This window comes from Anastrepha ludens, chromosome 4, assembly GCF_028408465.1.
Source record: "Anastrepha ludens isolate Willacy chromosome 4, idAnaLude1.1, whole genome shotgun sequence".
Lineage (NCBI taxonomy): Eukaryota > Metazoa > Arthropoda > Insecta > Diptera > Tephritidae > Anastrepha > Anastrepha ludens.
In genome coordinates, this window is record NC_071500.1 from 14,975,370 (window position 1) to 14,997,151 (window position 21,782).

At 35.4% G+C, this 21,782-nt stretch overlaps 5 protein-coding genes across 10 annotated transcripts; 3 read left to right on the plus strand and 2 right to left on the minus strand.

Moving 5' to 3' along the window:
- Window positions 1–146: 146 nt before the first annotated feature.
- On the plus strand, window positions 147–8,733 carry LOC128859643 (splicing factor 3B subunit 3). The gene is made up of 11 exons (XM_054096609.1): window positions 147–302; window positions 589–829; window positions 1,061–1,426; window positions 2,276–2,750; window positions 2,814–3,148; window positions 4,944–5,251; window positions 5,446–7,420; window positions 7,643–7,714; window positions 7,965–8,024; window positions 8,210–8,267; window positions 8,566–8,733. The coding sequence occupies exons 2-7, from the start codon at window positions 604–606 to the stop codon at window positions 7,417–7,419; spliced, it is 3,684 nt and encodes a 1,227-aa protein (XP_053952584.1). The 5' UTR covers window positions 147–302; window positions 589–603; the 3' UTR covers window position 7,420; window positions 7,643–7,714; window positions 7,965–8,024; window positions 8,210–8,267; window positions 8,566–8,733.
- Window positions 8,734–11,872: 3,139 nt separating this feature from the next.
- On the plus strand, window positions 11,873–12,816 carry LOC128859638 (uncharacterized). Its single transcript, XM_054096602.1, has 2 exons — window positions 11,873–12,024; window positions 12,084–12,816. Exons 1-2 carry the CDS (start codon window positions 12,001–12,003, stop codon window positions 12,720–12,722), a joined length of 663 nt encoding a protein of 220 aa, XP_053952577.1. The 5' UTR covers window positions 11,873–12,000; the 3' UTR covers window positions 12,723–12,816.
- LOC128859639 (protein DPCD) lies at window positions 12,731–13,673 on the minus strand. The gene has a single exon (XM_054096603.1). It carries the CDS (start codon window positions 13,494–13,496, stop codon window positions 12,852–12,854), a length of 645 nt encoding a protein of 214 aa, XP_053952578.1. The 5' UTR covers window positions 13,497–13,673; the 3' UTR covers window positions 12,731–12,851.
- A 2,229-nt stretch (window positions 13,674–15,902) lies between these two features.
- Window positions 15,903–18,648, plus strand: LOC128860287 (B-cell receptor-associated protein 31). 5 transcript variants are annotated; one of them, XM_054097716.1, is made up of 3 exons: window positions 15,903–16,067; window positions 16,123–16,703; window positions 18,022–18,648. In XM_054097716.1, the coding sequence occupies exons 2-3, from the start codon at window positions 16,200–16,202 to the stop codon at window positions 18,217–18,219; spliced, it is 702 nt and encodes a 233-aa protein (XP_053953691.1). In that variant the 5' UTR covers window positions 15,903–16,067; window positions 16,123–16,199; the 3' UTR covers window positions 18,220–18,648. The 5 variants fall into 5 exon arrangements, with proteins under 5 accessions (XP_053953691.1, XP_053953690.1, XP_053953689.1 ...); XM_054097715.1 differs by having other exon boundaries at window positions 15,903–16,015; window positions 16,094–16,703; XM_054097714.1 differs by having other exon boundaries at window positions 15,903–16,015.
- A 106-nt stretch (window positions 18,649–18,754) lies between these two features.
- Window positions 18,755–21,394, minus strand: LOC128860286 (bifunctional peptidase and arginyl-hydroxylase JMJD5). Of its 2 annotated transcripts, none has more exons than XM_054097710.1 (3): window positions 21,017–21,394; window positions 20,808–20,964; window positions 18,755–20,749 (listed from the first exon to the last, which is right to left on the minus strand). In XM_054097710.1, exons 1-3 carry the CDS (start codon window positions 21,281–21,283, stop codon window positions 19,968–19,970), a joined length of 1,206 nt encoding a protein of 401 aa, XP_053953685.1. In that variant the 5' UTR covers window positions 21,284–21,394; the 3' UTR covers window positions 18,755–19,967. The 2 variants fall into 2 exon arrangements, with proteins under 2 accessions (XP_053953685.1, XP_053953684.1); XM_054097709.1 differs by having other exon boundaries at window positions 18,755–20,752.
- Between the last annotated feature and the right edge of the window lie 388 nt (window positions 21,395–21,782).

Here is a 21,782-nt window from a genome sequence, read left to right on the forward strand (position 1 = left end):
AGTCTTGTCAAAATCGCGAAAAAGCAATATTTTGGGAAGACGCCACCTATGGTACTCAATTCGCCTTGGTCTTAATCACCTTTTATGAATTCGCCGATGTTCGCTTTGCTTTCCCCGCTTCATTTTGCTTCATTTTCGTCCATTTCGATTCCGTTCTTTGAGGTGTTTAGTACTATTTTATGGCCTTGGTGGATATTTCCGTGTTTAATTTTAAGAACATGGAGATTTGGTGGCTGTACGCTAATTAAATCGAGTAGCATCCATATGCAAAAGAACAAATCCTTTGAAAAAAAGGACGGAAGGTAATATTTTAATGTCAAATATATCTGGAGAAATCGTGATTTGTTAACAAGGAAGAGAGGAATAATTTTTTGCACGATGTATCTCCAGAGACGCGGAATTGTCCGCGCTTTGGTCGCATTTTTAACGTGCTAAATGAAGAAGTTCGCTATTCACTTGCATCGTTAGGTTACACCGAATTTTCTTACTGTAACCATGGTATTCCCGAATAGTACAACCAAAAAATCTGTCTAAGAAGAAAAGAAAAATGAAAATGAAATTATAACCTTAATTTGTCTTCGTTTTTAGGGGAAGTTGTAAAATATGTATCTATACAATTTAACCTTACAAAAAGGCACTGGCATTACACATGCCGTGCATGGGAACTTCTCTGGTGGAAAACAGCAGGAGGTGATTCTCTCCCGTGGAAAATCCTTGGAGTTGGTACGCCCAGATTCGAATACGGGAAAGGTACACACGGTCTTGTCTGTAGAAGTTTTTGGGTGTATACGTGCCTTGATGTCTTTCAGACTGACGGGAGGAACTAAAGGTGAGCTTTAATCGCAAACGATTTATTAATATAAATGTGCACGAATCCCTATTGAAGCTTCATATATTATTGAATCCTTCAATAAGACTAACATATAAACGTCTATGTGCTATAGCAAATAGCTCGGCGTCGCATTTGATATGGCTTTGTAGCATATTGAACTGAAACTCTGAGAAACAAGATCGCCGTTTTTGCTGTATTATATTCCTAACAGATTATTTTTCTTAATAGATTACATTGTCGTTGGCTCCGATTCAGGACGAATTGTTATTCTTGAGTATAATCCTACCAAGAATTCTCTAGACAAAGTGCATCAAGAAACTTTTGGCAAATCTGGTTGTCGGCGTATTGTTCCAGGGCAATATTTTGCTATAGATCCTAAAGGACGTGCTGTTATGATAGGTGCAGTGGAGAAACAGAAGTTGGCCTACATTCTCAATCGTGATACGCAAGCTCGTCTTACAATATCCTCGCCTTTGGAAGCACATAAATCGAATACGCTCACCTATCATATGGTAGGAGTTGATGTCGGTTTTGATAATCCATTATTTGCATGCTTAGAAATCGACTACGAAGAAGCAGATAATGATCCTACAGGTTTGTATGATATAATTTGGGTAATATTTTTCTTCATTTTGCACTTTTAAAGGCATGCCAGTTGAGAAGATTAACACATCTCATTTGGCTTGGCAAAGTGCTATAATAATGGCTTCTGAACCATTGGTATTTGTATTAAACTATTTTGCAAATACTTCACTGATACGTTGCCGACAATAGTAATAGCTAACATATAATCCAGAGTGACTACGTTTTTAAGACATGACAGTTGAGAACACTGAGAATATCCCATTTGGTTTGTCAAAGAGCTGCACTTTGAGACATGCCAGTTGAGAAGATTAAACATCTCATTTGGCTTGGCAAAGTGCAATAGTAATAATGGCTTCTGAACCATTGGTATTTGTGTTAATTTATTTTGCAAATACTTCACTGATACGTTGCCGACAATAGTAATAGCTAGTATATAATCCAGAGTGACTACGTTTTCAAGATATGACAGTTGAGAACATTCAGCACATCTCCTTTGGTTTGTCAAAGAGCTAAAATATTGTAGCAGCGTAAACATTCCCCATATCATATAAAATATATGTGGATGGTGAATACTGCTGTAGTGACAGTATTTTAGTGTTTATATTAAAATATATTGCAAATATTTAACTGTTATGTTGTAAATAAAGCAAATAGTTGAGCAAATATTCATTTAAATAATTTTTAAATGTCTATAGTGAATATTTTAGTTAATTTAATGTAAGACAACTTAAAGAATTCAGTACAAATTATCAACTCTGCCTTAAAACTATTAACCTCTGGTCTATACGCGTTTATAGTAAAATCATTGAGAATCTATTAGTTATGTAATATATGCTGAAAATCACTTTTTAATTTTAGGCGAAGCTGCACAACGCACGCAGCAGACCTTGACGTTCTATGAATTGGATCTGGGTCTTAATCATGTTGTACGCAAGTACTCTGAACCACTTGAGGAACACGCAAACTTCTTAATATCTGTACCAGGTGGTAATGATGGCCCATCCGGAGTACTGATTTGTTCGGAAAATTATCTTACATATAAAAATTTGGGTGATCAGCATGACATTCGCTGTCCCATACCACGCAGGCGAAATGATTTGGATGATCCTGATCGTGGGATGATATTCATTTGTTCGGCTACGCATCGTACAAAGAGCATGTACTTCTTTTTGGTGCAGACCGAACAGGGTGATATATTCAAAGTAACTCTTGAAACAGATGATGATGTTGTATCTGAGATCAAACTCAAATATTTCGATACTGTACCGCCAGCTATTGCCATGTGTGTATTGAAGACTGGTTTCCTGTTTGTAGCTTGTGAATTTTGCAACCAGTAAGGAATAGAAAAAACATATAAAGCATTAAGAAGTTAATATTAAATGACATTTATTTGTAGTTATCTCTATCAAATTGCTCATCTTGGAGATGACGACGATGAACCTGAATTCAGCTCAGCTATGCCCCTCGAAGAAGGCGAAACGTTCTTTTTTGCGCCGCGACCATTAAAAAATCTCGTTATGGTTGACGAAATGCCTTCTTTTGCACCTATAGTTTCGTCACAAGTTGCTGATTTGGCCAACGAAGACACCCCTCAACTTTATGTGTTGTGCGGCAGAGGTCCTCGTTCTTCAATGCGTGTCCTGCGACATGGCTTAGAAGTTAGTGAAATGGCTGTATCAGAACTACCAGGAAATCCAAACGCTGTATGGACGGTTAAGAAGCGAATTGATGGTTAGTATGAATTCATTTTTATATTATATGCCCCTGGTATAAGAAATTCAAAACGAAAATTCAAGATAGATCATTTTTAAATGTATGTGCGTATATTTATGTAAGCTAAATTATATGCAAAGAAAATTTCCTCACAATCCGACGAAAGTGCTCAGAAATTTGAACACATCTCGGAGTATGCATAAAGTAATTTTGAAATTTTCAATTAGTCTTTCTCGAAACTAAACATTCAGATTTGAGCACAATTTTTTTTAGTAATTAATCGAAAGCTTTTATTTAAGGCCGGCGGGCCAATTAGATGTCCTAAATTCAGTAGTTTTCGCGAAGCGTTGTAGGATGAGAAAAAAAACAATTAGCCAAATGAAGTTTTGGGGATAGTTTAATATATATTTGAACTAAAAAAAAAATTTCTACAAAAACAATATATTGTAAGCCGAGTTATCAATAGATTCCCAGAACGCCTTGCCACTGAAGTATCCAACTTCTGTACAAGATACAACTTGCAATTTTCATCTGAAAACAAAAACAAAAAAAGATTATTAATTTTGATGTAATTATCTTCTATGTGAACTAAAAAAACCTCCAAAAACTTTTTTTAAGCAACTTTTTTACCCAGTTGAGTTTTTTTTTCCTTGAAAAACCACTTTTTTTTCTACCTTCCCCAAAAATTCGAATTTTACGTGTTTCTCCCAATTTTCTTAGTTCACATCGAAGATAATTACATCAAAATTAATCTTTTTTTTTTTTTTTTGTTTTCAGATGAAAATTGCAAGTTTTATCTTGTACAGAAGTTGGATACTTCAGTGGCAAGGCGTTCTGGGAATCTATTGATAACTCGGCTTACAATATATTGTTTTTGTAGAAATTTTTTTTTTAGTTCAAATATATATTAAACTATCCCCAAGACTTCATTTGGCTAATTGTTTTTTTTCTCATCCTACAACGCTTCGCGAAAACTACTGAATTTAGGACATCTAATTGGCCCGCCGGCCTTAATAAAACTTCTAGGCCATCACCAATAATCGAAGTTTTTTATTAGTATATATTGTGCTTAATCTTTCGACTAAATACTAATTAGTTTACATTAACTTCTTTTTTTTTTCTTGATTAAGTATCGTGCTCACCGTAAAAGACATTGATCGAATGCCTTTGCGTTGTGTGGATTGTTTGTATTAAGCCTATAGTTGTCATTATATTTAATGTAAGCTGGTGCATTTGATGCTTATGTATAAAAAGTACCATCTCCTCACCTTATTCACCCATCCTGCTCCATTATACCATTTCAAGCACACAAAATTTTAATCCTAAATGCAAAGGAATCAAGTTAGAAAAACGTAAAAATCAAACACCAGTTCTTTTTTATTTCAGGCGGTTAACTCATGCATTGTTTTGTGCCGGTCGACGTGTCTGTCGAATTTTGCATAAAATTAAACTGAAATGATTTAATTATATACGCAGACACATCTGATATAGAACTGTGCATGTGTACAATGAGTTAAATTGTATTAAATAGCACCACAATTATAGGTAAGGCAACATTATTTAAAATCACTGATTTTTATCAGTGTAGGATTTAAGCTGATATCGTAAAAATACATATACTAAACAAAGCGATTAGAAATTGTTGGCAATGAATATATATGATGTTACATATCCGTGTTTCAACTGATTTTATTTGATTAAACTAAGGTTATCTGACTATTCATTGTCGACAGATATATCTTTTAACAGTAAATTCTTGTATTACTTGAAAATTCTCGGATACATTCCTATTATTTTAATTTATATTTTGCAGACGAGTTCGACGCTTATATAATAGTGTCATTTGTGAATGCTACGCTTGTTTTAAGCATTGGTGAGACCGTCGAAGAAGTAACAGACAGTGGTTTCCTAGGAACCACTCCCACTTTGAGTTGTTCTTCTTTGGGTGATGATGCTCTGGTTCAAGTGTATCCCGATGGTATACGTCATATACGTTCTGATAAGCGTGTGAATGAATGGAAAGCTCCTGGAAAGAAATCGATTACAAAATGTGCCGTAAATCAGCGTCAAGTGGTAATCACGCTGTCAGGAAGAGAACTAGTTTACTTCGAAATGGATGCCGTAAGTAAATATGTATTCTAAATTTATACCGACTATAAACATAAAACATTTCATAATGATGACAAAAACACGATAAAGAACAATCATGTTGAGACACTTTGTGTCCTGCAGTGCTGAATACACCCAACCAATAATAAAATTTGCATTTATTTTTTCCCGGAAAAATACTTTCATATAAATTTTCGTTTTTACAGACTGGCGAACTGAACGAATATACTGAGCGTTCGGAAATGCCTAATGAAATCATGTGTATGGCTCTCGGTCAAGTACCGGAGGGCGAACAACGCTCGTGGTTTTTAGCTGTTGGTTTGGCTGACAACACTGTACGCATTATCTCTTTAGATCCAAATGATTGTCTTTCACCCTGCTCTATGCAAGCTTTGCCATCACCTGCCGAGTCGCTTTGCATAGTCGAAATGGGGCATACAGAAAGTACTACAAGTGGTGCAAATGATGAACCCGGTGATCGTACTACCAACACTTCTACAAAGGGCACAATTTACCTTAATATTGGCCTGAGCAATGGTGTGCTATTGCGTACTGTATTAGACCCGGTATCTGGCGACTTGGCTGACACGCGTACTCGTTATCTTGGCTCTCGACCAGTAAAGCTCTTTCGGATACGAATGCAAGGCTCGGAAGCTGTACTTGCTATGTCTAGTCGCACTTGGCTCTCATACTATCATCAAAATCGATTCCACCTAACACCATTATCTTATGAAACCCTTGAATATGCTTCGGGATTCTCTAGTGAACAGTGTAGCGAAGGAGTCGTTGCCATCTCGACCAATACGCTGCGTATTTTGGCTTTGGAAAAATTGGGCGCAGTATTTAACCAGGTTTCTTTTCCTCTTGAGTACACACCACGCGCTTTTGCTATTCATCCAGATACGGGTCGTATGATTATTGCGGAAACTGATCACAATGCATACACAGATGAGACAAAAAACGCACGTAAACAGCAAATGGCAGAAGAAATGCGAATGGCTGCAGGCGATGAGGAACGCGAGTTGGCCAATGAAATGGCGAATGCATTTATTAGCGAAGTTTTACCTGAGGAAACGTTCTCGTCACCTAAAGCTGGCCTGGGTTTGTGGGCTTCGCAAATACGTGGATTGGACCCTATACATGGGCATACATTTTTTAAAATACCATTTGTGCAAAATGAAGCAATCATGTCCATGTGCATTCTCAAGTTTAACATTGCTGCCGATGGACGATATTACTTGGCACTTGGTGTGGCTAAAGAATTGCAGCTAAACCCGCGTATAACGAATGGTGGTTGTATTGACATTTACAAAATTGATCCCACCTGCTCGAATGTAGAATTTATGCATCGCACCGAAATCGATGAAGTACCGGGTGCATTGGCCAGTTTCCAGGGACGATTATTGGCAGGTTGTGGTCGGATATTACGAATTTATGACTTGGGGAAAAAGAAGTTGCTTCGCAAGTGTGAAAATAAACACATTCCATATCAAATTGTCAATATACAGGCAATGGGGCACCGCGTCTATGTGTCGGATGTACAAGAATCAGTTTTCTTTGTACGATATAAGAGAGCAGAAAATCAACTTATCATTTTCGCAGATGACACACATCCACGTTGGGTAACTGCTACCACCTTATTGGACTACGATACAATTGCCATCGCTGATAAATTTGGCAATATGAGTGTGCAGCGATTACCACACTCTGTAACGGATGATGTTGATGAGGATCCAACTGGCACTAAATCGCTGTGGGACCGCGGTTTGCTGTCTGGAGCGTCACAAAAATCGGAGAATATTTCCTCTTTTCATGTGGGTGAAATCATAATGTCCTTGCAGAAAGCTACTTTAATACCTGGTGGCTCCGAAGCATTAATATACGCAACACTTAGCGGTACCGTCGGTGCTTTTGTACCATTTACCAGTCGCGAGGACTTCGACTTCTTCCAACATTTGGAGATGCATATGCGCAATGAAAATCCGCCACTATGTGGTCGCGATCATTTGAGCTACAGAAGTTCATACTATACCGTGAAAAATGTGCTGGATGGCGATTTATGCGAACAGTATTTATCTATAGACCCGGCCAAACAGAAGAGCATTGCCAGCGATATGTTCCGAACTCCGAACCAGATATGCAAAAAACTGGAGGATATACGCACGCGCTACGCTTTTTAAGGTGGGTTTATAGAATAGTAATTAATTTCCGCTACGGCTTACAAATTCTTTATTATTGACGTGATGACCATAGTTCTTAGACACATATGTTAGAACCTGAAATCTAATGATTACAGCAAATCCGAACTTATAACTGATTTTTCATTTAACTACCAATTGATTGTGCGCGTGTATGTAGTTTACTTCTTTCAAAGTACTCATAAACACTTTTCTTATTTTGCAGGCATTTCAAATACTGGTTGGCTTGATGACTCAACGTGTAGATCCAGAAAGACATTTATAAATTCAGATAGACGTAAGTCAATGATATAATTAATTTTGTTTGTTCTTTGAATCTTCAATTTAACTGGGCATACTGGAAAAAAGTACTTCTCTGTGATGTCAAATTTAATTTTTAGTGATGATTAGAGTTTTACCTTGGGACACCTATGAAGTCTGTGATTAGTGTAAATATTTTTTACTGATTAGTGTAATATATAGTAATATTCTCGTAATATATTGAATAAACTTGGCAACTTTTAAAATGATTGTTTTTTTATTTGCAGTTAAGCTACTACCCTTCGCAGAATTCATCATCCATGCATACTTCGATTGGCGTTTATTAGGTTAGTATAAACACATACGTACATACACGTATCATTTGAATCTATGATGAACAACGATTTACCTTGGGACACCTATGAAAATATTTGATTAGTGTAAACTTTTTAACTGATTCTGTATTTGATATGATGTATACTTTAATTGAAATAATTATAATTTTAACAATGAAATTTTTATTTTCTTGCAGTTTTTTAATCGGCTTTAATGTAAAGTACATCTAAGGAATCTGCTGAGGTCATCAAAAGGTAATAATTTTTTAAATATTTTTATGGAGCTCACATGTGCTATTTGTTGCCGTATTTGTTCTATTATATTGTTGGCTTTACTCTCGTAATACAATATAAAAATAGAACTAATACAACAAATAGTAATATTCGTGAACTCTAATTATTTCGTTTAAATATTGTGATGATTTCCGAAATATGTTAGACTTATGAATTTATTTGATTACAATTTTTCTCTGATAATTATATTTGAAGAAAACAAATTTTAATTTTTTTTTAATCAACTAATGATTTATTAATTTTCTTGGACTCTTTGCAGATCTCAAAAGAATTTTGTAAATTTTTATTGAAAAAACAACCACTCATAACTGCCCATCTCAAGATAAATAATCTTAGTCTAAATAATAGTTCTTAATTGATAAGCCTCGCTCGCTATAATTAGTTGAGCATTTATTATTACAATATTTAGTATTGTCTAAAAATGTAATAGGTTAGAATCGACTGAAAAAAACATAAAATTAACTTATTTATTAAATTAATATAAACAAAAAGTAAAAGTGAGAAGAATGTGTTTAATTTTCATACATATAAGTCCTTGGTCGGATATAAATCCGTGTCGTTCCGGTAACGTAGAACCGACTGTCATAGAAATTGCAGTCTATATGTACAGCAGACAGGCGAGAATGTCCCTTGAATTATTAAATAGATCCCCATGTATGTGGCGATCTACCTTTCTAAAATAATTAAATTCAATCTGGTTTTAGAAGGGAAAATAAACTTTTGGAATCTGATGCTGTATATTTTTTTTTTTTTTTTTTTTTTTTTTTTTAACATAGCATTGGTAAGATGAACACAGTATTCGCAAAAGTGTTCCGCTGAAAGAGAGTTCAATGCGTTTACCAGTTTGGTAATGATGATGGTAATATGATCGGGAAAATAGGATCAAACTCAACAAGAAAATCAACAAGCGCAAATTTCTGTAATATTCAAAGCGAGGCATAATGAGTATACAGTCAGCCACGATTCAAAGTAAAGATTCGTTAATCAACGCAACATCTTTTGACGCACCAATGTAGAAATTAAGTTGAAATCATTCATCTGAACTCGGCAGAATAACATTCAATCTCGCCGCCTAACTTTTCTATCCAACACTCGTGATACAGAAGAGTTAGCCCGTAGAGAATACAAAGAGATGATGCAGCAATGGAACATGGAACCTATTTTTGTGGATTATATCAATGCTAATACTGAGTCGATAAAATTGGAGATTCAACAACAATTTACCAGAATGTGTTTGATGTGAAATGCTCGCCAACATATTATGACTTCGCCGAATATCAAGTAAACTATTACCATCGTGAAATGTGTTGTTTTCAGCGAATTAAATAAGTACAGAAACAATTTTTCATCGCCGTATTTCATTTATTGGGTTCATCATTTAGCAATTTTGCTTCATTATGTTACGCAGCAGGTACCTTGCCGAAATTTGAAAAATATTCAAACTTTTCTCATGTTGTAGCTTGTAACATCAGATTAACGGGCGGAAATTTATTACTAACATATAAAAAGTGGGCGTGGTTTTATACGATCTCAATAATACATCTATTTCGGATCTAAATAAGGTGGGGAGCCATACATGTATCGAGAGGTGGATTTATGCTGCAGTGGTGAGCTCCGGGGGACCGTGGAGATTTCAAATGAGGTACTTAGAAGAGGCTGTGGGCGCTTTATAGCTACCACAGCATAAGCTTACAAACCGATTGGTCCACTTCCTATGAATCTTAACAACCTGAACAAGTCTTAATAGGACACCACCAATTTTGAGTTCAAGTGCAACTTTCTTTGGCAAACGCAGCAAAAATATACTTCAGGTTCAGGGTTAGTCTCGATGCCATCACTGATCAGAAACGTTTGGAGTAACCTAGCTACATATAATTTCTTCAGTAGCTAAATACGAGGAGTGAAATTCACCTCAACTTCGCTGTTAACTGGGGCGGCAGTCCTTGGTCGAGAAAGCTCCTGATCAATTCGGTGCATAAAACCGGTTATGATGGGAATGAAGTCGTTTCTTCATGTTAACGGGCCCAAGTAAATCCAAATATTTCTACAATTGATATTTGCAACTTAAAAGACATCTTGCTCTACTTTCAAGGCTTGAACGTTTCCATCAAGGCTGGCATTATTTTCGATTAGAAAAGCCACTATCGCCACGACATCGCCGGCATACGCTTTATAAATAACTAGTAAAAAAGCTCGGATGAAATCATTTTGAGCAAAAATTCTACTAAAAGTTATTAAATTAATAGAGTAATTTGTATTAAAATGTCCTTTGAAGTTCCTAATTTGTGGCAGGAAGAATATTCATAGTGAAGTGTACATAACATAGTGTAAAACAAACGCGAAGGCTGTATTATAATTTTCTAATGCATAATTTCAGGCGGGATAATTTGAAAAGCAATGTAATTACTTAAAAGTTCGTGACATCTGGTGCGGAACAGGAGACTTGTTTTTTTACATACTAAATTGGTATAATAAAAAGTTCGATTTGCGAAGTTAATCTGTGAATTGTTCAAATTAATAAATTACTCGTGATGCAAAAATACTACGCATTTAGGTATAGAATTCTGTATGGATATATACACATTTAGTGTTGCATTAAAAACTAAGTTCACATTTAGAGCCCCACGCAGTGCAGAAATTTTCAGCCGACTATTTGGTGGATCTCTCTTGAAAAGATATGAAGGTGCGCACACTACGTCAACTGATATCAAACCGAAAAGTCTGGCAACTACCGAACGACTGCTCGATCAGCAAGGCGTTCCTCTATCTGTGCACACTGCACATTTTTTAGTCGGCCGACTTGTCGCCCACAAATACAGAAACTCATATAAAAATTGTACTTTTCAGAAAAAGAGATGGTTACCCTAAGGTAGGTGGGAATATTTATAAAAATTGCATTGTAATTACTTTTGAAACTTATGTTTTTAAATCTAAATGAATTGTTATGTCCCAGTGTACAGAATATTGAAGGTGGCGCCCTCCGAAAACAACTTATTTCATGCTTCCCTTACTCTTCATCTTTCTTTTGTCTATTTATTTGAAGAGATGATGTAATAACAAAATCGAAAAGCGCAATCTTGTTATCTATGATTCTTGAGCACCTAGAGCCCAACGCGATCAAATATTTACAGTAATCCCCCCATAACACTGGCGATTGGTTCCGCGTTGTAGGAGTATTCATTTAACATTTATGTTGATTTCTTACCAGTATTTGGCTGATTTAAAATATCAATTTTTCTCTTTAACAAATAAATTTCCTTTTCTACTTAGATCTTGTTACCTTTTCACTAGTTATGGCTGAAAAATAAATATTTTATTTAAAATAAAATACATATAAAAATAATACTTCTTTACCTTTCTGTACATATTATATAAGTATATGTATGTATAAACAATACTCTTACACCTCAAAAACTATGAACCCAATATAAATTTAATTAAGAACTCTGCAAAATTATATTAAATATTTTACATATTTTATAAGAACCGCTCCAGGAGGCCAACGAAAAATTACGGGAACAGTTTTGCCCAAATGTTGCAACCGTGTTTGTACATACTTGCGTAAGTCCCAATACAACCCTGGAAGGATTCAGATATTTATACAAATTTTTTACACTGCGTAAATAGTTGTAGTTATCACATTCGTTTAATAAATGAACAGAATTCTTAGACAATTTATTTAAAAGCAGAAGCCATGGACTACGCTCCTTTAAATTTGGTGAGAATAAAGAAATTGTTTCCATATATCTGCATAGTTTTAACAAAAGTGGCTTCCAGGCGCATTTTCATGAGCGGCGGGCTAATCGCTTTCTCCGGCGACATCGATATGACGACGCTTACAAGGCTGTAGAAACCTCTTTAATATATCTGCAAGATGCATTTAAATCTGCATTAATGCCAAAATCTGTGGAGTTGCTAAATACGCAAAAATGGGAATATCAGCGAAAATTATGCCAAATACAAATGCACAAACAACAACACGAGCGTTTGAAGCACAGGGAAATTGTGCCACTGGCTGCTCCACCAGTTATGTTATTGAGAACTGACAGCAATCTTAACGCACAGTCAGTAGGCAAATCCATTGACAGAACAGTACGAGAATTTGATGTTAAACTTAACCTATCACCAATGAAGCACCCGAACAGTAAAGAAGCTAACGATTTTAGACCAAATTCGAATGCTAGTATTGAAAGAGCAGCTTCCGCCAAGGCACATATGAATGTTACGACTACGCCAATCCCGCAGCCACAAAATATACGGGCTAGGAGTGCAGGGGACAAACCAGCTTTTTATTTCAACGACAACGATGAGATACCATCTTTAACACCGCTTGAGCTACCTTCTTTCGAATACCAATCCTTTACTGCTTCCACACCAGCATTAACCGATTTAACCGCGAATTTACATAAAAAATAAATTTGCCCTTTCGGTATAACAATTAGATCTCTAACGTCAGCAGAAAATTTATTACCTGCAATAGATGTTTCAAATACATTACAAATAGTACATAAATATCATATAAGTATTAAAAAAACTGAAGTATTTTTATTTCGCTAAAAGCCCCTGCAGTAAATCCTCCATATCCGTTTCTGTTTTGACGTCCTTTAATAATAGCAAAACCTGCGCCTCCATTTCATTTAATAACGGCGGTTTGCTATATGTTATAATTAGTGTATTGTACTGATGGTGAGTGAAAATATTTGCTTGAGATGGAAGCAGTTTACATCGGCCCAGCTCAGGCACAGGGATCACTTTGTAGTACTTTTTATTAGTGGTCCGCACAACGATTGAGCCTTTTTCCGGATCTGCACTAACTTGGTACACTTCAATGGGATATGGTAAATTACGTATACGCCACTCTATGTTTTTCTTTGTGATGCGTTTAGTTAAATTCGGTGAGCAGTTACTTTCTGAAAGAGTAAAGTCATTAGCCGAGTTTACATCGCCGTCACCTATGCATTGGTTAATCGGGTGGGGCGTTTCTCCCAATTCAATTTCCCATTCTGGTTCCCCCATCAGTTGTTTACACTTTCGCCATGCTCTTCGCTGCACAATGCCTGTATCCATACTGTATTCCTCAGACATTTGCTGGCCATCAGGGAATTTATAGAAAACCTTCCGACAGCGACCGCTAATCATAGAATGCTTTTCAGCGCTTCGTAAGTAGTTTAGCCAAGTTTCGTAGGACATGTTGAACTCTATGCACGTCAGCTTCTAAGGGCTTGTGCAATAAACCCCTTTAAAATGTGGGCAAAATATATTCGATTACCTTGACGACTTCCCAGCAATTTGATATTTTAAAATTATTTGATCGATGGACGTTTTTATCGGCGCATGTTTTGTTGATATTTTTTAATGTTGCCATATTAGCCTACAATTGTTTGTTAAGTTAAGCGTGAACAATTTTAGGCAAAGTATGGTTAGGATTTTCTCCAAAGAAATCGTCTCTACAATTCCTCTGTTATAGTATAATGTCATTGTGAAAGGATCTATCGACAACATCCGGTACTATGTTGCCGGAACGATCCGGATTTATATAAAAGAAATTTATATGTAACGTTGACTTAGATCTTTAGCTGCTGTTTGGACTCCTTCGTAAATAGGTCGCCATTCCTCATGGTAAATAGGTCGCCATGGATTTTCCTCGCAATGAAAAAGCGAGAAAGGCGGGCGAGATAATCTGCCTGGAACTGTCAACTGAAGGATTCAAAATAAATTGCCTTGTAATTATGCTTGGTTGGGAACGACAAGGACCTTAGGAGGAGTAGGGCTACAAGAGGTGAAGTTGCAGGACATTAGGACGTATATTCCAGAGCTTTCCAGCAGGAAAGAAGTGAGCCGCCTACACGTACATCAGTGGGAATGGTAAGAGCGGCGAAGGTGTCTTCCGTGAATTCCGCCAAGTACACCAAATCAACTTTATTATTAAAGTTAATATAGGAGCATTAATTCACGGAAATAAAAACTGCAGGATTTTCAATTAAGATGATATTGGGCAAATGGTCTTACACAACTCATTGTTAGCACTCGTTTTGAAGTAATCACATATATAAGAAACGAAATGTGTGATGTCAGAACCTTAAGACCAAGTGAGAATAATGATCGATTATATATTACATCATACGGTTACAAACCAATCACATATTTTTTACTGTAATCGAACACGTCAGTTGTGACCTACGGTTATCGATCAATTCGGCTTATTCTTGTTCGGGTGAAATCGACTATTTTAATCGATATATTTTGGAGAATAGTTACAAAAACGGGTTACTATTGCTCATCTACATACAACCCAATAATGATAGAAAGAAGATTGCGCCCATCAGAGCGTACGTGACGTCACGTTTGCTGAGTTGTGCAGTATTGCCAACCATTTGCTCTTCGCAATAAATTTAGTGCTTTTTTATACCGAAAATGCGAAAATTTTGAAGTTTCGTGTTTGTTTCTTTTTGCGTTTAATTTAAAGCTACCGAAACTGTAAGTTAAAAAAAACTGTATTATTAAAGAAAAAATGTTATAAAAGGTCACTCTGAGAAGATTTTAGTGCTAATGAATTTTTTTTTACTCTTATAAAATTTGATAATTTGAAAGTGCAAATTTAATTTTTGGCTCCATTTAAGGTTATGCAAAAATATTAAATGCCCCTCTCTCAACTTTTCTTAAGATTGAAAACTTTTTTACACATTTTAAAAAGCCTTTGAATTTATTGAATGCGAATTAAAACCATAGAGGTGTAATCGTTTCTTCCGGTCATCAATCCTTAGTGAGACATAGGACATTAAGAGTTATATTCATTGTAAAAATAAACAAGAAAATACTAAAGAAACCATACTGACCCTTTTACAAAAAGAGTACCTTATCTAGTTACATAACTTCAAATATAGCAAAAAAGCCGTTCCCTTAACAAAAGAGTCTCGCTTAACAAAAAAAACTCATAAATTAATTTGTACATAAGCATAACACATTTATTTAAAAAAACGCACATTTTAAAGACAATTTGTCACGCATACAAAGTTCTTTAAGTGATTCAATAAAAATTTGTTGGGTTATTTTCTTTGAATGGGCATTTTAATGCGTTTTTATATCCAAAGCTAGGCAACACTGCAGTAGTGAGAGAGAGATTTGAGTGCCGAAAGCAGAAGAACACCAACAACACCTGCACTCGCTGGCAATGCCACCAGATGTTAAAAAAAGTAAAGCTAAATAAAACTGAGTGAATTATTTAAATAATTATTAAAAAATGTATATTTTACAAAATTATAAACATGACATTTTAATTAGAACAGCTAGAAAAATGTCATGAAGAAAGAACTAAAACTCCGAGACAAAAAATAATAAAAATAACAAAAAAAAATGCTAAATTAAGTTACGAAAATGGTAATCTGGCCATACTGGAGCTAAAACACGTAACTAGTTGTCAAATTCGCTGAGCGCAAAGTAACGGGCGATAGGCGCCATCTCATTATTCTTTCCATCATGCATACAACCCTGACCAATGCAAAGATGAAATGCAAATATTTGCCGGCAAACATACACTTGTCCCACTCAGACTAATTGTATGGTCTTTTTAATTTGCTGAGAAAGCGAGGCAGCTATTCATATGGTGATTTGGCCTGAAGAAAATACACATCATCGACTGAACTTCAATCGAAGCAGCGAAAAAAGAAGCAGCGCAGTTCTAAATTTTCACAAATATTAATCTATAAAAAGTAAGAAATTTACATTACTAGGGCAATAAGCTAAAAATAGTACAAAAGAAAAGTAATTCGTGCCTGCACACCGTACAGGGAATTTATAAAAAACTGTTTTATTTTAGTCAGCACCTGTTTTACAGCTCAGCAACTGAAAGAGAAAGTGTTCCAGAAGCCTATAAAATAACCAATCACCAGCAAAATGAGTCTCGTCTGGACTTTGATTGCCTCTTTTCTGTATGCAGAAATTGTGGTAGTTTTGCTGTTGGTTTTGCCCATAGCAAGTCCTCACAAATGGAACCGCCTATTCAAATCCAAGTTCCTTGCAATGCTGGCCCAACAGGCGCATCTTTATTTCTTCCTTATCATGGGTGTTTTAATTTTATTCCTATTGGATGCCATTCGTGAAATGCGGAAGTACTCGACCCATGAGGCCGGCGGACACGAACATTTGAATGTTGAAATGCAGCACAGTATGCGACTTTTCCGTGCACAACGCAACTTCTACATTTCTGGTTTTGCTATATTCCTTGTATTGGTCATACGTCGTCTAGTGACGTTGATTTCAGCGCAGGCGAATTTGTTGGCACAGAGTGAGGCTTCATTGAAGCAAGCGCAAAGTGCCACAGCAGCAGCTCGTACCTTAATGGCTGAAAAGAGCACTGAGAAGGCGAAGGAAGCCACTGAGGACAGCACATTGACTGAGGTGAGTGGAATACTACAATGTTCTAGCTTTTGGTTACATTATTTTGTTTTCTGTTTTGACTTGTGGCTGTATAAATATGAGTTCTTGTACCGAAAGTTGTGGATTCACATTGTTTACGAACATTTTTGCCGAGTAATGTACTTTTTGAATTTTTTACATATGTACATGTACTCAATGATGCTTTACAAATATTTTGGAAATCGCTTGCTCAAATACATTAACCAATACCTGCCCCCTGAATATAAGAATAAGTTTATGCTGTAAAGTATATATATATCGGGTATGTGCTGTAATTCGATTTCGCATGAAGTTGTCACCGAGAACGAGCTGACATTAAATTGTAATGATTTGACATGGGCCAGAAATCGAAATAGCCAGTTTTTCTCATTTTGCGAAGCAGTGGTTACGCAAAATTAGTGAAAAATTAAAAAAAAAAAAAACTGGAAATTTAATCATTTCAGATATTCGTCACTGCAGTTGGTAAATTCTTTTATTTTCAGCAGGCTCACCAACAATAACTGCTTAGCATACGTCAGTAGTTTATATTGCGATATTTCATCAAATTACTCGCGATAATGTAGGAACATAAGTGATTGTAATGCATAACTATAACAGAGACCGCTTCGTTTTATAGTGAATAAATTTTAAACAGAATCTTGCCCTGCTTACCATTATCACACTGACGCTACAACAACGTTTCCCCATTTAAATATATGTAAATGTCGCGCTGTTTCGCTCATTTGATGTGGGTCTCGTCAAAGCAGCTTATCACTTCAGGTATCCCAAAATTGTTTTAAACATGTTAATTACACTGGCGCGCTTCATATTCTGTTTTTCCAAACGTTATCATTTTGGAGGCGTCAATCTAAATTCCTGAGATTTTCCAATTCCGTTTCGGAATGTAGGCGCGTGACTTGCAGCACATACCCGTATATACAACTTTTTGTTAAGAGATTTTAGCAATTGGATCGTCTAAACGGATTTTCGGATATGTACTACACTAAGGTTTCTTAATGCTTCTGGCGCCTGTAAAATTGCCCTCGCAAACAAAGTTCTACTTTCCGAATCTAATTATTTCGTCTACTCCTTTCTTCGTTTACTCCTTCGGGGTATCTTGCACAGATTTTAAAATTGCGGAGACGTGTACAAGGACTCTGTGCCAGCCTCAGCTAAAGATCAAGGTTGATTTCTTGAACTACATGTAACAGTATATTTAAAGGAACTTTAGAAATTCCATAACACAGGCATTCAAAATGTCGGTTATATCTTCAAATAAAAAATAAAAAAAGAATCGCTCTAAAATTTATATCACTTTCAGCTTAATGAGTTGCGCAAAAAGGTGCAAGAACTCACCGCCGACTTGAATCGTGAAAAGAAAGATAAGGAAGCTTTGAAGTCACAAGCTGAAAGTTTGAACAAGGAATACGACAGATTGACTGATGAGTACAGCAAATTACAGAAAAAGATCACCATCAGCGACATTAGTAGCGGCAAAGGAGGCGAGAAAGATGATTAGAAAAGCAAATAGCGCCAACATATTAATTCATTTAAGAAAAAACTAATAAAACGAAATATATTATAAATCTTCACTTCATGCAACACCACTTACCCAATTATAGTAGCAGCTGCAACGAAGCTCTTTGTCGTATATGCCGTTTAATATTTGGAAAAAAGGGAGACTTGTATAAAACATTACAAATGGACTTGAATTAAAAATTGTATGAGAGGGAAAGCGAATAATTTGTGGTACTAACTTATATATAATCTGCACATATATTTTTATATATATTAAAAAAAAAGCGTATTCTAAAAGATCAAAATTGTTTGAAATTGTTTTGTAGTTTTGTTAAGAGTTTATCTTTAGCGTGTTGGTTAACACTTTCTTACATAATAACTTATACTTTCTTTTTATATAAATAAAATTTGAATTATAAATACAAATATATGCATATGTTTCAATTGGTGTGCCAACATTTCATAGTATTCAAGTGTGTTTAGTCTTCGAGTAATTCGCGTGATTTTCAATGGGACAAACTTTATTCTTCATAGGAAATAGAGTGCTACATTTTGATTATAATAAATTTTATATAATATTATAACTTAAAAGTTTGCCAAAATTCTTGATGAGTAACATACACTAGTAATCAACCCTTGCACTTATGCATATCAAACCAGCTGTCTGTATTTTTCTGCCAGATAAAACGTTTTGTGCGGTGATGATTCACTGCTTAGTACACATCAGCTAATTTTTAAAGACATTATGTATGTACATATATGTATGTATGAAACAGTTAAGTAATGTCTACTGAAGAACAAATACGTTTTTTTCATGCCAATGCATAACTTTACGTTTTATATATTTTAAGGGGTTACATACAGTTAGAAGGCCAAAAAAAAAGCGAATTTTCCAGAAGTTTTTCTGGGAAAACTTTTTAATTTATTGATCTAAAAATTTGTACACCTATTATGTTATCTTTTAATTGTATTTTAATACTAAGTATTGGTAAAAATATTTATTTGGAAAGGAGCTAGAGCTGATCTCCGTGATCTCGTCGCAAAAAAGACGTGACCACTATATCTCTGAACTGGATTCTCTGAAATTAAAAAACCAAACAGATTTCGTGAAAGTAATGTTAAATTGAAGTAATAATCAACATACATTTTTTTTGACAAAAAGGCGGTTTCTCAAAAAAAAAAAAAAAAATCGAATTTTGACCAAAATTTAGGCCTTAAATTGTTTATAAAAAAAATTATTTTTATCGGTGAGAAAAAATCTTTAATTAATTACTAAAATATATATTTAAGATGCTCGTGTTAAAATTTGAGACTAATCGGTTGAAAATAGCTGAGAAAAACGCGTTTAAAGTTTGCCTTGCACTGAAACGCCTTTTTAAATTTGCATGTAACTTCGAAAATATTCACCGGAACGATATTAAATTTTCTATGTGTATTCTTAAATATATGTAAATTAAGCAAAAAAATAAAAAAAATCGATTTTTTGACAATTCTAACTGTATATAACTCCTTAAGTGCTTTAGTATTTTGAATCTCCACATTTTCGTTGGCAAAATTGAATTAATTTCTTTGTTTGCAACTGAAATATTTTGAGTATTGATAACGATAAAATACTATCACAAAATGTTAAATCTTTAGTAAATAATTTGTAGCAGATACCCAAGGAACAAATATGCATTATTTTATATTTGTTGCTATAATCGGATTCAAATATAAGTTTGCCACAATAAACATATTTTATTTCTATGCTTATGACCACCAGAAACTAACAGAAAAGCTCTCGCTCTCAGCACGTACATAATGCCACCATTTCGGTGGTATGTAGAGGCAATCGCCTGCTTGCAAAGTAACATTATAAAAGGATACTTCTGCTGCTAGCGGGAAGCGGTCAAAGTCTAGACGAGTTGCGTCCAATTGCGAGGTATTACAAAGCATCTCCGAATCATGTGCATACAACTTTGGAGTATCAGTCGGTGCCGCCAAAATAATTTGCTTTTTGCCAAAAACTTGACATAGTAAATTGTGTTCAGGATCATAATGCAACGGTGATATGGTATTTTTAGGACCCAGCCAAGCTTTAATAGACACATTCTCTACGTTTGTACAATTCTTATTGGAACGCAAAGTACAATAATCTGGTACACGTATGTCTGCTTTAAGTGCGGGTATTTGGTCGAAGAGCTCATGCTGTGCTAAATATTCTATTTCTTTACTACTATTTTGAGTGAACTGGCGGCGTAGAAAATCTTGTATTTTTACTAGCTGCTGAGACCACTCATCTGCCGTGTAAATGGCACCAATTTCAATAGGGACTGTTCGGTTACCGGCTAATTTATGTAGGTAGTTGAGATTGCGCCATTTCTGCATAGCTGGCCAATGGGCGATTGTGTTGAGCAGCAATGCGGGTTGTTGCGTCATAAAGCATTTTGTGCGAAAATCTTCAACTGAAGGGCAATCTAAAACTGGTATATCACACTTGCATTGTTCACGTTTAAGCTCTTCTATAATGGGAAGATCACTGCTTGGATAATCTTCTGAAAGGAAAAATTGTATGTTTGTAAGTTTAGCGTTCACGTAATTGTTGCTTACCTAAGGATTTGCTAATATGGCTCGTTAGTTGGGCTTGAAAATCATCACTATTCACATATAACCCGTGAGTGCATCCAATAAGTATAGCCTCATCAAGTACTTCAGAGCATCGCATTAGTTGCGGTTGGGAAACACTTTCGCTAAGTAGGTAAAAAATCTTTTAAGGATTTGCAATAGTAGATTTTAAATAATGATGCATCTTAACTTACTTTGAAATAATTGGCTAAAGCATAGATTTTACGCACTTCAAGTGGTACAGCACTAAAGTGACCTGTGTGTATGCGCTCCCAATAATTGTCCGCTAGGCTGTTGACAAGGTAGTACACTTCCTCGTTAAACCCAGGCGTTGCATTTTTGTCCTCAACGTCTGCAATGGCCATGCGCAAAATACTATCCGCTTCTGGTCCATTTCGTAATATTTTTTTAATTTCATCATATCTTGGCAAAAATTCACGGATATTTGCACAAAACTCCATTTGCCTATTTTACCACTTTTATATCAACTCGCTTTCTTGTTTCTTTTAGAGTTGGTTGAACGAAATTTCAAGTACCAATAGTTTATCTTTGGAGAACAGCTGAGTTCTTATTTACATTGCAGAGTCAGCTGTTTATTAGTGATACCGGACCGTATACATTTTCTGATGTCAGTGATACCAGATTAAAGTTATAATCAAAAGATTTAAAAATTATTATCCGATTGTTTGCTTGTACCTTAAACTGAAGGTAATTGAAATTAATTGATACGGAATTGCATTGATCCGCTTGTGCGCTGACGACCATGAAGAAAATTATTTTTAGGTGGTTTTACCTCAAAATTTTTTATGGTAATTTTCTAATTTACAGCCCGGCTGCCAAAATTTAGGAAATCTTTAGTCTATAACACGCTTTGAAAAAAAAGTTGTAGAGAGGGATAGAGGGGTGTTTCACCATCTCAAAATTTAAAACCGTACAATCCGGAGTCTATAGTTTTTAAGG